The following is a 14,807-nucleotide window of genomic DNA, read 5'->3' as shown; positions in this document are numbered from 1 at the left end:
ACTGTTCAGAAAGAATTATCGGTCTGAAATCAGAACCCAGAACACAATACTGGAGAATACCAACATTTAAGGGGTTGGCAGAGGAAGAGAAGTCTGCAGAGAAGACTGAGTGCACCACCAGACAGTCAGGTGAGATGGCATCAAAGATTAAAGTGTTTTCAAGGTCAGTGGATTCAATGTCATGAGAAAAGGGAAGGCAGGAAAAAACAGGGCAATAATGTGTCCACAGGTTCAAGGCAGTGAGAAGGGTCTTCTTAACCTCAGCAAAAACAACTTCAGCAGAGACGAAGAAATCAACTTGCAATGAATTGAGAAGCAGCTAGGAAACCAAGAAGTGGAGACAGTAAATGGAAATTTTTATTGTTATTCTAGAAACTAGGCTATGAAAAAAAGGTGAGCAATAGAGCAAGAGCTAAGAGGGAAAGGCAAGATATTTTTTTTTCCCCTTTTATAGACTGAGAAGAATTTTTATATGTTTGTATGGTGATTCAATGAGGAAGGGGAAGGAAAAGGAAGTTACAGAGCAAGAAAAGATAACTGATACTGTAAGAGGTCATGAAGCAAAGAACAAAGAGAACTAAAACTACAGTTGGGTAGCTAGCTATTAATAACAATTATGGCTTCCACAGGTAAAGCAGATCATTTACAGAAAATAAGATACTGACTCTTGAAATGTGAAATTATTACCAGCTGCTCCTCAAAAGTACCTTTACAAAATCAATCTCGCAATAAGTTCAAATTTTAAACTTTTAAATTATTACCAAAAATAATTCTAAATGCTTTGGTTATGCATGATGCTGGATGCTGGGGGCTGGTGCACTGGGACGGCCCAGAGGGATGGTATGGGGAGGGAGGAGGGAGGAGGGTTCGGGATGGGGAGCACATGTATACCTGTGGCGGATTCATTTTGATATTTGGCAAAACTAATACAATTATGTAAAGTTTAAAAAATAAAATAAAATTAGAGAAAAAAAATAAAATAAAATAAATATACTAAATATAAATTTAAAAAAAAAAAAAAAAAAAAGGTTAATATTTAGTCAATAAAAGTTATTTTGTTTACTCACGGGGCTTGAGTACGGGTAGTATATTCTTTGAATTCACTATCATGAATAGTGAAATAAGGTCGGAAATCACTGAAGTACTTTAATGGAGAAATACAGCTGTGAGGCAAGAAACACATGTGAAACAAAGGACAGAAATTAAAGGCCCTACACAGTAACTATAAAACCTCTATACACAGAGTTTACCCCACTGAGATCATTATCTGTTTCAATAAATGGTAAGCTTGTTTCAGGACAATGGCGATATGTAATTACCGAGTGGCTAAAATACAGAAAACACACTGGATTTAAGAGAAGTTTGGGTGAAACTCTGACTCTGTCATTCACTAACTACATGCGTTTTACTAGACACTGACTGTTCGCACTACTGGTATCTATCAGGTGCCAACTTTATGTGAGTGTATGAGCATGCCTATTATTCAGAAAAAAAACAAAACATGGTTCCAGCCCTAATGGAGCCTGAATTAATTTTCTCATCAATAAATGGTGCTATAATGAGTACTACCTTCTCACAGGGTTATTGTGTAGATCGATGCAATGAATGTGCAAACAATCACAGATGGTAAAGTGTTGTAACTATCACCACCAGGAACCAAATATACTCACTTAACAAGTGCCAATACAGTCTCTGAAGACTCTGATGGTGACGGTGCCATGACCACAAGGGGCTCACCCAACAGCACCAGCTCCCAAAGCATCTGACTATGAAGGAAAACTGGGCAGAAACACCTGGAAGGTGTTTACACAGAAGAGACAGTCTTACTTATCCATTCAAGGTTTAAGTTCCTATATAGTGATTCTAAAAACTTCATATTGATACAATTCTTATAGCTATATATACCTTGAACTGATATACAAATCCATTTATACAGAATATGGTGATGCATAGAGATATAAGTTCCTTTTATCCACATAAAATATATAGTGATTTTATTCCAATTTTTACAAAATTAAATGTAAAATAAATATAAAATTTAATGTAAAATTTAATTTTACAAAATTTAATGTAAATATTTACAATATTAATGTAATATACTGACACACAGAATGGCTAACAATAAAAGCATACAAGATAATTATTAAATTACTATACCATACGGTACGAACTGAACTGATGGTACATCTAGTTTATCAATACTGCTTTGTTACATTTGAATTTCTTAAGTATGTTGAAGGAAACAAGAAAAAATTAATTTTCTAAAGGATATTTACTAGATGTACTTAATTTCAATGTTAATGCTTTCATCATTAAAGGATGGATGAAAAGAAATCACAATGGAGTGGGGTTCTAATGCCAAACAACAGAATGATTTCCTAGGAAGATCCTCTCCCTACAGAAATGCTGCACATTTTTATAGTAGCCCTGGAATTAGACAGAAGCATATAGGAACAAAACTCTGGTACATTACCTAGCCTAAGTTACATCTCCTCCTAGCCAGGTCAAAATTTTTCCTAGTAGATTAGAGGAAAACTACTTATCTATTTATAAAAATCACAACTGATCTACCTAGTTGAAAACATATACACACAACAAAGAAAAAGAAAGAAAACAAAAAAACAAGTAACTTTTAAGTATAAAAATATGAAACAAATTTGTGAGCTGGAAGTTAGGGAAAGTTAATTTTAACTACTCAAAGGCAAGAAAAGATATGTAAGGAAGAGCAAAAAAAAAAAAACCACAAAAATAAAAACAATACAAAAGGGAAAATATCGATAGAGAAGGCTGGGGAACGCCAAACTAATGAAATGATCAAAGTGAGCATTATCAGTAAGAAGGCAAGTTTTGGTTATCTCCCGACCAAAGATAGAGAGCCTGAATCTAATCACAGGTAAACCCCAGACAAACCTAAGCTGAGGGACTTCCTGTAAAATAACTGTCCTGTAATCCACAAGAATGTCAGGGCATGAAAGGAAGACTGAGGAAATGTTCCAGACTAAGAGAGACTGAAAACACATGACAACTGAATGCAACAGACAACTCTGAACGAGATATCGTTGTGACAACTGGCGACATTTGAATGTGATCTCAGTAGTAGATGGTATTATCAAAAGTAGATGGTATTATCATTATTAATTTTCCAATGTTTATGGCTGCACTGAGTCCTTATTTGTAGAAAATAGACACTAAAGTATTAAGGGATGATCGGGGCATCAGGTCTCCAACTGACTATAAATTGGTTCTAGGAAAAAAAAGTTTTCTGTACTGTACTGACCACTTTTCTGTACATTTGGGATTGTTTCCAAATTTTATATAGATGCATAAATTTTATATAATACATAAAATTTTGAAATAATCATGAGCTTACAGAAAAGTAGAATATATATAATTTATAAAAATATATAATGTATATAATTATATATATAATTTTTAAACAATAATTTATATATAAAATTTTAAAATAAGCAAAGGAAAAATGGAAAAGACCTGTATGAAAAACATCTGACCAACTAACTTTAATCGCAGGATGCCCTTAAGGCATCAAAGTTGCAAACTAGTTTTTCTCTGAAGTATAGTAATAATATGTTCAGTTCAGTCGCTCAGTCGTGTCCGACTCTTTGCGACCCCATGAACTGCAGCACACCAGGCCTCCCTGTCCATCACCAACTCCCGGAGTCCATCCAAACCCATGTCCATTGAGTCGGTGATGCCATCCAACCATCTCATCTTCTGTCGTCCCCTTCTCCTCCTGCTCTCAATATGTTATTAGTAAAGGCACAAACAGATAGGAAGTACAGTTACAAGATGAAGCAGTCTCTGAAAGCTCTGTGTTGTACTGGTAATATCTGTTATACAAAGTGGTTTTTATTGAGAGGGAGATAAGTATTAAATATTCAAGAGAGGAAACCTTTAATAGACACCGGTGGTACGCATTAAGTTAACTGCAGTGTTAATTACTACAATGAGGGCTTTGTAGGGAAATGACAGAGCTAAATGTCTAAAATGCTAAAATCTTTCTTTAGCACGACTTTTATATTCATTCTGGAGAATCAAGCTTTATGCTCCCAATCTACCTGCAAGTCCCCCAAAAAAGCCATCCCTGGAAAAAAAAATATCATTTACTGTTCTCACACCCAACCAAACAAAAAAAAAATTGTTTCTACCATATAATACTCTGTCCATACACAAAGTTCCTTAGGAGTCAAAGAAAATGATGTGCAGTCAGGAATGAATCATTTGTTTTTTTCCAATTTTTCCCACATTTGATATAGGAACATTCATTTTCTAAAGAAATTAATAACAATATCATAAAGCAAATGAGACAAGGAAGTTAACAAAATTTTTTATTCTTTACCTGAAAAGATCCACTTCATGAACAGTAGGTAAAATAACAGATATATGAGCATCTCCCTAGGAGATAAAAAAGACAAATAGACAAGATGTCATTGAAATTTACAGAAACTGGTTTTTAAAATCTAACTCATGATCAGTAAGCCATGTTGCCCTCTCTGTCTTTTAGGATTCTCTTCCTCCAGAAGCAGCCACAAAGAGAATGGGTGTTATCAGTCTCCCCTAACACAGCAGAAGGTCAAGGATGACACAGATTCCACAGATAAAGCATTAATCCAGTAGTCAGATGTCAGATTAATTCTCAACTGTATGAAATACTTCCATAATACTAGTTGAGATATACAACAGGCAAAATTAGTCTTCCTATTGCTCTCCATTTTTATTTAATTCAAAGAACAAGGGAGTGCTAATACACCAGTTAAATAATTTCAAATGAAAAATTCATCCCCACCCACAAACAAATGTAACTGTGGGGAAAATGAAAGGCAATCATAACTACATAATCCTTTTGATTAAGTTTCCCCAAACAGAAGTCTGTTGACCATTCTTCTAAGATTAGAGGTTTTGTTAGAATCAAACCTTGTTTAATCTTTTTCAAAAGACAGCTTTTTCCTTTTCCTCACAATTACAGTATAAATTCTGAGTTCTCCAGTGTCTACCAGAGAAAGAACAACAACAACAAAAACGGAGCAACATTAGGAAGCTTATTATCAATTCATTAAAAATTATTTAATGGGATATTTCAGTGATATTCAGAAATGTAACATAAATCTAAGAAATTCTAAATTTGCTAGTTGAAAATTTCTGCTAAAAAGACTATATATGCTGGATTATTCTACCACAGTACCATACTACCTGCTGAGTTAACTGCACTATTTGAGTTGTCCCAGGCTTGTCGTGACATGTGGGAATCCGGACCTGAAAAAGAAGAAAATAACTCTGGCTACAAAAGAATGACCTTTTTTAACACAGTAATTTGTGAGTGACAGTACAAGAAGGGATCAGAAGCACTCAGTCTATCCTGAAGCTGAAAGGTATACTCAGCAATGCCTAAAAAGCCGTGAAAGCAAAACACTTTTGTAAGATTCAAAATAAAAGTTGTATTTATTTTCAGTCACAGCAGAAGGTAAGTGAACCAAGGTCTCCACATTCCCACACATAGAAATCACTAACCCACTGAGAAGCAAACGTGCTGAAAACCAGAAAAGGACATCAACTACATACCGTTCCTGCTTATTGTTCCAGTCTTTGCTTCATTAATATACACACACCCAAACACACCCTCTCAGGCTTGCCAAACTACGGGATATATCTCACAGGGAACCATGAGAACTCTCAACCCAGAGCAACTTTTGATTATTTAGGAGGGGGGGAAAAACAGAACAGAAACGAGGACATCTGAAGAGAGAACATCGCCAAAAATAAGCCCAACTTAAAAATGAATGGCAAAAGCACTTAGAGCACATTTACACAAACTCTGAGAACAAAATGTTAACTCATTATATTAAAAACAAAAACCACACAGCTTAATAGAGAACAATACCCAGATGCTATTAAAAAGATTTCATAAGACTGAGAATCAATGGCTTTCCTAATTTCTTTTATTATTTTTTTTATTTGTTTTTTACTTTTTTTTTTTATTTAATTTTTATTTAATTAGTATACATGTGTTCCCCATCCTGTTCTTTTAAAGTTTACTAACTCATACTCAATTCTACACGTGCTCTGCAATACCATCCATCTCTGGAGGACCATGAAGCTGTACAATTCTAGGAGGTGGCATTCACATTTACAAATATTATTAAGAATAACACCACCATCCTCACACTCTACAGGATGAAAAGAGACTGGTGCCCTGTGGAGTTGTGTGACAAACAGTTTTGTGGTACCTCTGTAATTCCTTACACCAAGGACAAAGAAGTGAAAGCTGCAAAGCGACTGAACGTTATTAGGGAGTTAAAAAGCAAAATGCGTACGTGAACTTCCTACAGTTCTTTAAAAAAAGAGACAAATGAAATACAAGCTATCATTACCTTCATTACTACCCCCATAATAGGCAGGTATAATGTTTTCCCTGGCACTGGTGCAGGCCATCGATCAACATCATTACAAGCTGAAAATATAGTAAAATATTTCTTTAGTATAAGTGGAAATACTAAAATATTAACAATGGAACATTAGAAATTAGAACTCCACTTTTTGCTTTCTATATGGCAGAAAAAATACACTTGGAAGGATGGAAGATAAATGGCAAAAGAACTGAAATAACTTGTATTTCACAAGATACACACCAATGTTCTAGGATACAAACTGGCTAACATATGCTTTGAAATGAATAGGTTTTAAAAGAAGTTTTCTTATTTATTACTACTAAAATCAGCTACAAAGCACACAACCTAGAGGAAGTCTTCTTTCTGTATCAAGTGACATAGGATTTCTGTTTAATAGTACTCTAAGTATCGGAATTGGCAACTCAATATTTGTTCATTATTATCCAAAAAATAAGCATCATCTGTATTTCAAAAGGAGATAATAAAAGATAGGGTCTGTGTTGTTTGTAGGTAAATACGCCAGAAGCATAGTTTGATATCTCTCCATCAGATAACCCTCAAAATTCTTAACTGATCTTTTTTCACTTATTTCCAGTAAAAATTTTAAAACTCCTTTATAGAGGAACATAACTCATACAATATTTAACTTACCTGCTTCCAAATAAGGTTCATTCTTCTCAAAATACTCTGGTGCTATCTGCTTGAGCACAGTGTGAAAAAAATGAATATAAGGTAGCTTGCTGATTAAAACCAAGGACTGCAAGGGAAAAAAAAAACAAGTGTTTAATTTCCTTATGACTATAATTTAAGTTTGTCATTTCTTATGTAACCAATTACTAACAAGCCAAATTCAGCAAAAAGTGTGGATTTGAAAATAAAAAGGCTTTGACAGTAGATAGTTAAAAGGAATGTAAAACTAGAATGGCAGAACACTGAAGTTTAACCTTATTACTACATTTTAAGAGCATAAAGACATAGTCACAGATTTTCCTGCTCTCCAGGAAAAAGAATTTCCTATAAACAAATCAGTATCGTGGATAATTTCAAAGCCTAGCTACTATTTTTGTCAGCAAAGCAATATTAGGAATTAGCCAGATAAACTCTTCCTAATAAAGAAAATGCAAATGATGATGCTTTTTCAAACTAAAACCTATGGCTGTTATATTTTAGGGTTCAATGGCTTTAGCCACATTCTTAAAAATTGTCACTTTATAGTCTGTGATCACTTCAGATATAGAATATGCTGATTTTTTAAAAAATCTATTTTTCTTGAAAATTACTTTTCATCTTTCCACCAAGCATCAATACACGGCCAGGGCATGCTCTAATTACAGTAGGTAACAGTGTGTCCCTCCCTGTCAGCTGGGATCAAACTGGAACTAACTTATATTTATATATATATATATTTAGAAACAAAAAAATTATACATTTAGAGTGGGAGCAGTAATGCCTAAGAGGTTGGTCAAGCATATTTAGTGGCTCTTCAAAAAAACATACTGCAGACTTTTATTCGTTGTAACTATATCACAATCTGTTCATTCTTTCCCTTATTCTAAAATGTGAAAATTAAACAGATTGTTCTGAGTTTTGAAAGTTTCATACAGTAACTGTAACTTACTGCCAGGAATCTAGCACATAGATAGCAGAAAGGCAAAATTCAATAGCAGTTAAAAATTTAAGGGCAGATGTCTACAATCTAAAAAAAAAAAAAAAGATAAAATATAAATTCCAGTATGTTTAAAGATGAAATATGAAACTTTAAAGACTGTTCATTCTAATAATTTCTATTCTTCTAACCATGATGTAAAAATGTTTCCACTAATGTATATGAAAATTACCTTCTGAAAATAGCCTCTTTTTAGAGTTTTATCCCGAACTTGTCGAAAATACACATATCCATAAAAATAGGCAGGATCTTTCTATGAAAGAAGTGACAAATTAAAAACATACATATATATCAACTCTTTACTATTAATGGCAAGTTCCTTTATAAACTCAAACTGAGATATGAAGTATACACAAAAAGCTAGTTATACTTTTCCACCAAAGTAAACAACTATCATGATAATAACTGCCAGATAGAAACCTGCTAACTTGCCTAAAGATGAAATAATTATAGCTTAATGTACAAAGCCAACCTTCTATAACTTAATGTTTTTATTCTTTATTTACATCTATGGTAGTTAACGGAAATTGAAAATAATCAAATTCTGTTTTCCCCAATGGTACACTTAATGTTTTAAAAATCTGCCTACAATTTTTGAGGTATTCTAATAGAAAATTTCAAGAGAGAAATTAAAAGGAGTTAACTGTTAATCTGAGTCCTACATATACTGCTATATTTTTCACCCAATAATAATGAAACACTGCAATGTTTATCAACATACAATTTGAAAGGCAATTACATTCCCAAAAAACTTGCAAAATTTTTACATCCTAATGGAATAAACTCTGGCCCAGTTCCTTGTTATTCTTTAAACAAATATTTATTGACCACCTACTTTGAATAACGCATTGTGTTAGAGAAGATAAAATGATGCATAAGACATAGTTCCTTAAGAAGATCACAAACTAAGAGAGAGAAGACAAGTACAAAAATGACTATTATGTAAAAGGAGGGCAGGTACCATGAAAAAAAGCACAAAGTAGTATTTTTTCCCTTCTGCCAAGGGGCAAGAGATTACCTGTCTATGGTGATCAGTAAAGATTTCACAGAGGCAGATGTTTTTGAATTAGGTACTGAAGAACAGATATGACTTAAACAAAGACATTTCAGGTTTAGAGGGTCAAGAGTTTGAGCAAAATCATGCAGAGACAAAAAAATACAAGCTACCTCAGGGAAAAGCTATAGTTCAATTTAGCTAAAATATGACACATGTATAGAAAGAAGATTAAGCTAGAAATTCAGAAGGTAAAGTTTTATCTTGGAAGGCCTAAAAAGTGAGAACCAGGAAACAGTACTATCATTAGCTCTTTATTCATTAAGCAATAGGTAATCATTTTAGATTTGTTTTATGTAATATATTATGCACACTTTAGCTAGGAACACTGTATAAAATATATTGCACTGAGAAAGACAGGAGATGGGTGTCTTTGGGCGAATTTTGTAATCCTCAGTAGCCCTCAAGTTTGCAAAAGGAACTGTCTCAGAACAATATAGGGAGGATTAATAAGACGTGTGTGCTTAGTCACTTCTGACTCTGTGACCCCACGGACTGCAGCACCCCCTGCTCCTCGGTACATGGGATTGTCCCAGCAAAAATACTGGAGTGGGTTGCCATTTCCTCACCTAGGAGATGTTCCTGACCTAGGGATCAAACGTACATCTCCTGCATTGGCAGGTGGATTCTTTACCTCTGAGCCATCTGGAAATCTTATTAGTAAGATAATATATGCTTATTGATACAAGGCCAAGAACACAAACAAGCTATCAGCAGCTGAAAGAATATGTTAGTAGTGATAGCCAAGGTCATGGAAAGGATGAGATGGCTATAAGAGACATTTTAAAGGATTTTAAAGACATTTTTTTAAAGGCTTTGCTTACTGGAAGATTAGAGTCATTGGTAGAACACGGAAGGTAAGCTGTAAATTCTTATTTGAGGGAAAAGATGTCAAGTTCTTATTGGCTGTGCTAGTAGGACATACAGATAGAATGATTCTTCATGTAGTTAAAGTGTGAACCACTGTACCAAACAGAAATTCTGGAACCATCTGAATTATTAGCATTGTTTTTAGCAGACAATAACTGCAAACCAAAGCTCATTTAAAAATCAAAGAGACAACAGTAATTGTACTGTAAAGCCGGTAGGGATTACCACAGGGAATCTTTAACTCTGGGTGATATTCACCCTGCTTCCACATTTAACAAAGAGCTATTAACAAGAAAGAAAATTACCTCAACATTCTAATTTCTATTATTCACAATGGCATTATAATATGTTTTAAGAACAATAACTTTAAAAAGTCTCTTTCACTCACATACTAAATCCTAATGAATCAGATTCACTTAGGAAATCCAACAGTTTAACACGGTAAGAAAACAAAAGCACAGTTTTTCTGAATGCTGTAAGAGGTAACTCGGTCCTAAAGTTTCCTCTCACATGGACATTATTCTATTACTACTTTTCCAACCTTTAAGTAAACTGGTAAATCTTTGTCAAATTGATCCAGGAGACAATGCAGTGACACCCTCCTCCCAGAAGACTGTCGAAATCTAAAACAAAACTGGGTATCTCCAAGACAACCTAATGAAAACAAAAATGAAAGAAATTAAGGACAGCACAGTATAACATTAGTTATCCAGTTTCACTATATTTTAGAGCTAAAGAGGTCCTATCATATTGAAACCCATTTTATCATGTTTTAGAGAAGAAAAAGGAGGAGACCCTGACAGATTCAGTGACTTGCTCAAAGCCATCTTTTCTAGTTAGAGGCAAAGTCATTAGTAAAACAAACATCTTATGTCCCTCTACTGTTTTTCCTATTCCGTTTTCTCCATGTAATTAAAACTTTTTGAAAACTGTGTGTGTGTAATGTTGATTCACAAACATAATAATGGGCAAAAGAAACTAAATACAATAGAACACAAATTGTTCAAATCCATTTATATAGTTTTTTTTTTTTTTAAAGCAGGCAAACTATAGTGTTTAGGAATGTACAGTTGGATGATAAAACTGTAAGGAAAAGCAAGAAACTTAATACTGTAAGAATCAGTACAGTGATTTGCAAAGCTACATGCATCCTAGTGTTCACAGCAGCATTATTTACAATTGCCAAGGTATGGAAGCAATCTAAGTGTCCATCAACAGACGAACAGATAAAGATGATGTGACACACACACGCACATATACACAATAGAATATGAGCCAGAATAAAAGAATGAGCTTTTTGCCTTTGCAGCAACATGGATGGACTTGGAGGGTTTTCTGATAAGTGAAGTAAGTCAGATAGAGAAAGACATACACTGTATGATATCATTTCTATGTAGAAGGGAAAAAAACAAAATAAACTGTAAGCAAAACTAACAAAATAAAGCAGACTTGCAGACACAGAGAACTAAAGGTTGGTTACCAGTGAGGGGTGGGGGGAATAGAGGGAGTGGGAAGGTGGGGGGTATAGACTACTGGATGTGAGAGAGGCTATAATGATTATTGTACATTAAAAGGAATACAGTCAATATTTTACAATAACTGTAAATGGAGTATAAATTATTAAAATTACATTACAATGTTTTAATAAAAAGAAAAAAAGAATCAAGGATAGTGGTTACCTTAGGAGAGGGGAAGGAAATAGTGTTTGGGAAGGGACATGAGACAACTTCTGTGGTATTGGCAAAGTTCGATTTCTTGACCTTGTGTGAGTTTTATATTTCACAATGAGAATTAAAAAAAAAAAAAGATATAGCAGACTCAGGAAGAGTTCAAGTAATAGACTTTCCATTTTAATCATTTCAATTATAAATAAAGGTTTAAAACTTTAATCATTTTAGCAAACCTCTTAAAACATTACTTTGTCAGGCAATAATTACAAAAAACTGTAAATGCTCTAAAAAGTAAAAGACACAAGAAGCAGTTTGTCACTCAGATTCTTCCTAGTTACTGTATTTAGAACTAGTAAGATTAAATACAGAATGTGCTCAAGAGTTTCTTACCATTATTACACACAGCAGTACTTCTATTATTAGTATATTAGTATTATACACAGAAGTACTTCTATTTCTTTAGCACATGAAGTTCTCATAAAAGAAGGGAAAGTGAAAGCTGCTCAGTCATGTCTGACTCATTGCAACCCCATGGACTATAAAGTCCATGCAATTCTCCAGACCAGAATACTGGAGTGGATAGCCTTTCCTTCTCCAAGGGATCTTCCCAACCCAGGGATCGAACCCACGTTTCCTGCACTGCAGGCAGATTCTTTACCAGCTGAGCTACAAGGAAAGCTCAAGAATACTGGAGTGGGTAGGCTATCCCATCTCCAGCAGATCTTGCCAACCCAGGAATCAAACCAGGGTCTCTGCATTGCAGGCAGATTCTTTACCAACTGAGCTATCAGAGAAGCCCAGCTTGATATTACGTTTAAGTTTTTTAAAAAGCAACTCAGTTTATATACCTACATGCAATTACAGAAACTAGTATTTCTTTGGTGGAGAAGGGAAGAAACAAAGAGGACTGGAGAGTGAGTCAATTCAGTTTTTTTTTACTTGTTACAGCTGACGGTTTATAATAAGGAAAACACATGAGACCAGAAATAATGGAAAATACTCCTAGCATTGTTTTAGTCCAACGGATTTATACACAGATGGTTCAGCTTTTCTCTTTAGAAGACAGAAAGATCCACTGAGAAGTACACACTAATTTCTCTGAGACACTTAGCAAGATACAGCAGAGAAAATGCAATGGATTTTAAGAAAGAGAAATATAGGTTCTGAAGGGATGCTGAGCTTTATGCAAAGAAAGTAATTAAGTTCCCACAGGCCTTCATCCCTACCCACCCAGCTCCATTCCAAATCATGGGCATGCTGTAAGAATTTCCCAGTGGCCAGCTGTACCTGCAAGTTGTACAGAACTGGTCAGGAAGCTAGATCACCAGGTCACAAAGGCTTTAGCCAATGTCTTTGTGAACTGAGGTAAATGGTTACCATTTCATATTTCAGAAGTCTGTCCCTTCACACACAAAAGGTTACTAAAGGAATATCAACCCCTTACCTGGGCAGACCTTTGTTCTCAATCCTGACTTCACTATTAACGGGGCAGGAAAAGAGGCATAACGGATGGGCAACCAGGTTGTTTATATTTGCCTTTAAGAAAACAATACCTGTGGAGGGTGGGGCAATCCTGATACCCTACAACCTCATCAAAAATAAATCTACCTTGTTAGTATGACCCATCCAGTTTGCCTATTTTTAATAATAGAGTGAACCCCTACGTAAGAAATATGATTACACATGAATGATGGTGAAGTATGACTGTGAACATGAAGGAAAAGTTACAATCTGAGGAAAAAGGAGTCACGATCAATGGGAAGTAGTCCCAGGTCCATCAATAATTAACCTTCTACAGGTTACTTAGCCTAAGTGACTTGTCAACAAAAGTAAGAGGCATCCTAAAAGTCACTTTCGGCAGTTATGTTCGATAATTCTAAAATAAAGTTCCACAACCAACCTATGATTCTACTGAATTCCAAGCATCTTACCCAATATACTAAGAAAACGGAAGATCTATAAAGATCCAAAAAGACCTAAAAGTCATGCAATGTGTGCCACAGCTTTCTGATTATTAACAAAAAATGGGAAAAAGTAAATGGAAATTACTTTTTCTTTATTAAAATAAAGGAATAAAGAATTTACACAAATTTTAAGATTAAATGGCAGCTCTCCAAAGAAAATATGCCTTTACATGGCTTCTTGATTAAGAACAACAAAAATCCTTTCCTTGATAAAAGTAGCAGGTAATAAGGAAATGGCAGGTTTGCTCAGCAAACCCCCAAAGCCTGAGGAAAATTCTACTTTAATTAATCTAACATAATCTTTACTAGCCTCGAAAACAAATGAATAATCCGACATTCTTTATATCAAGAAAGTTCCTGTAGCCTTCCTCCAACATCCTTTTCCAAACAACTAAGTTGTTAGGAGCGAAATCAAACAGAATTCCAGGTCAAAACTTTGTCGTTATTTTGTCTGCTTCAGAAGTGGTTCCACCCACCCCCAGCTCAATACATGAATTGAGCGCCCATTTCAATGAGTGCTCCCTCTGTGGTAGGCACTGTCAGGAACATTTTGGATACATTAACTCATCTGGTCTTCATGTTTCTCAGGTAAGTTCCCACTGTTAGTCCTGTTTGTGAGGAGGAATTCGAGGCACAGAAAAATTAGGTAATCATCCGAAGAAATAAATCTGCTAAATGGTAGAGTAAGAAGAACCTGAGAAGTCTGAATCTGGAGCTGATACTCTTGAGCATTATTATATCATACTGGTTCTTTCAAGTTAAAATGGACCTCAAAACACCACTTCCACTAATGTGAAATATCCAGAACAGGTAAATTCATTGAGACAGAAAGCAGACAGGTGGTTGCCTGGGGCTGGGTGAGGGGAGGGGAAGAGAAGGACAATGGAGCATGAAGCGGGTGATAAATATTTTCTAAAACTGACTGAGGCAATAACAGTTGCACAACTCTGGGACTGTACTAAAAATCACTGAATTGTACATTTTATAAGAGTGAACTGTATCTCATAAATCTTTTTTTTATGGTACTTCACTGCCAACTGGAGCAAATCAAAAGTTTCTTTTCTCCTCTCAAAAAACAAAAAATCCTTCTAAAAAGTACCCCTCTGACTGAAGAGTTGCTGAACTCACTGGTTTCTGGGCCAGTCCTGTCAGTTTCAGCAACTCCCATACAAACACCAA

The 14,807-nt window shown here is 34.8% G+C and overlaps 1 protein-coding gene across 5 annotated transcripts in view; it reads right to left on the bottom strand.

Annotated features, from left to right (window-relative positions):
• The window catches only part of DENND6A (DENN domain containing 6A), a 74,095-nt gene that overhangs the window by 38,690 nt on the left and 20,598 nt on the right, over window positions 1–14,807 (bottom strand). For all 5 annotated transcript variants that reach the window (XR_011563139.1, XM_070777195.1, XM_070777198.1 and 2 more), the window contains exons 4-11: window positions 10,536–10,648; window positions 8,243–8,323; window positions 7,056–7,161; window positions 6,387–6,466; window positions 5,209–5,271; window positions 4,358–4,413; window positions 1,671–1,793; window positions 1,068–1,163 (exon numbers count right to left, since the gene is read on the bottom strand). Coding sequence is in view for 4 of the 5 variants with exons in the window: in XM_070777195.1 (XP_070633296.1) it covers window positions 1,068–1,163; window positions 1,671–1,793; window positions 4,358–4,413; window positions 5,209–5,271; window positions 6,387–6,466; window positions 7,056–7,161; window positions 8,243–8,323; window positions 10,536–10,648 (718 nt within the window). In the remaining variant the exon portion in view is untranslated. The remainder of the gene's footprint in view (window positions 1–1,067; window positions 1,164–1,670; window positions 1,794–4,357; window positions 4,414–5,208; window positions 5,272–6,386; window positions 6,467–7,055; window positions 7,162–8,242; window positions 8,324–10,535; window positions 10,649–14,807) is intronic.

The sequence above is a fragment of the Bos indicus genome, chromosome 22, assembly GCF_029378745.1.
Source record: "Bos indicus isolate NIAB-ARS_2022 breed Sahiwal x Tharparkar chromosome 22, NIAB-ARS_B.indTharparkar_mat_pri_1.0, whole genome shotgun sequence".
Classification (NCBI taxonomy): domain Eukaryota; kingdom Metazoa; phylum Chordata; class Mammalia; order Artiodactyla; family Bovidae; genus Bos; species Bos indicus.
Note: the sequence above shows the minus strand (reverse complement) of the source record. Positions and strands in the feature narration are given on the sequence as shown.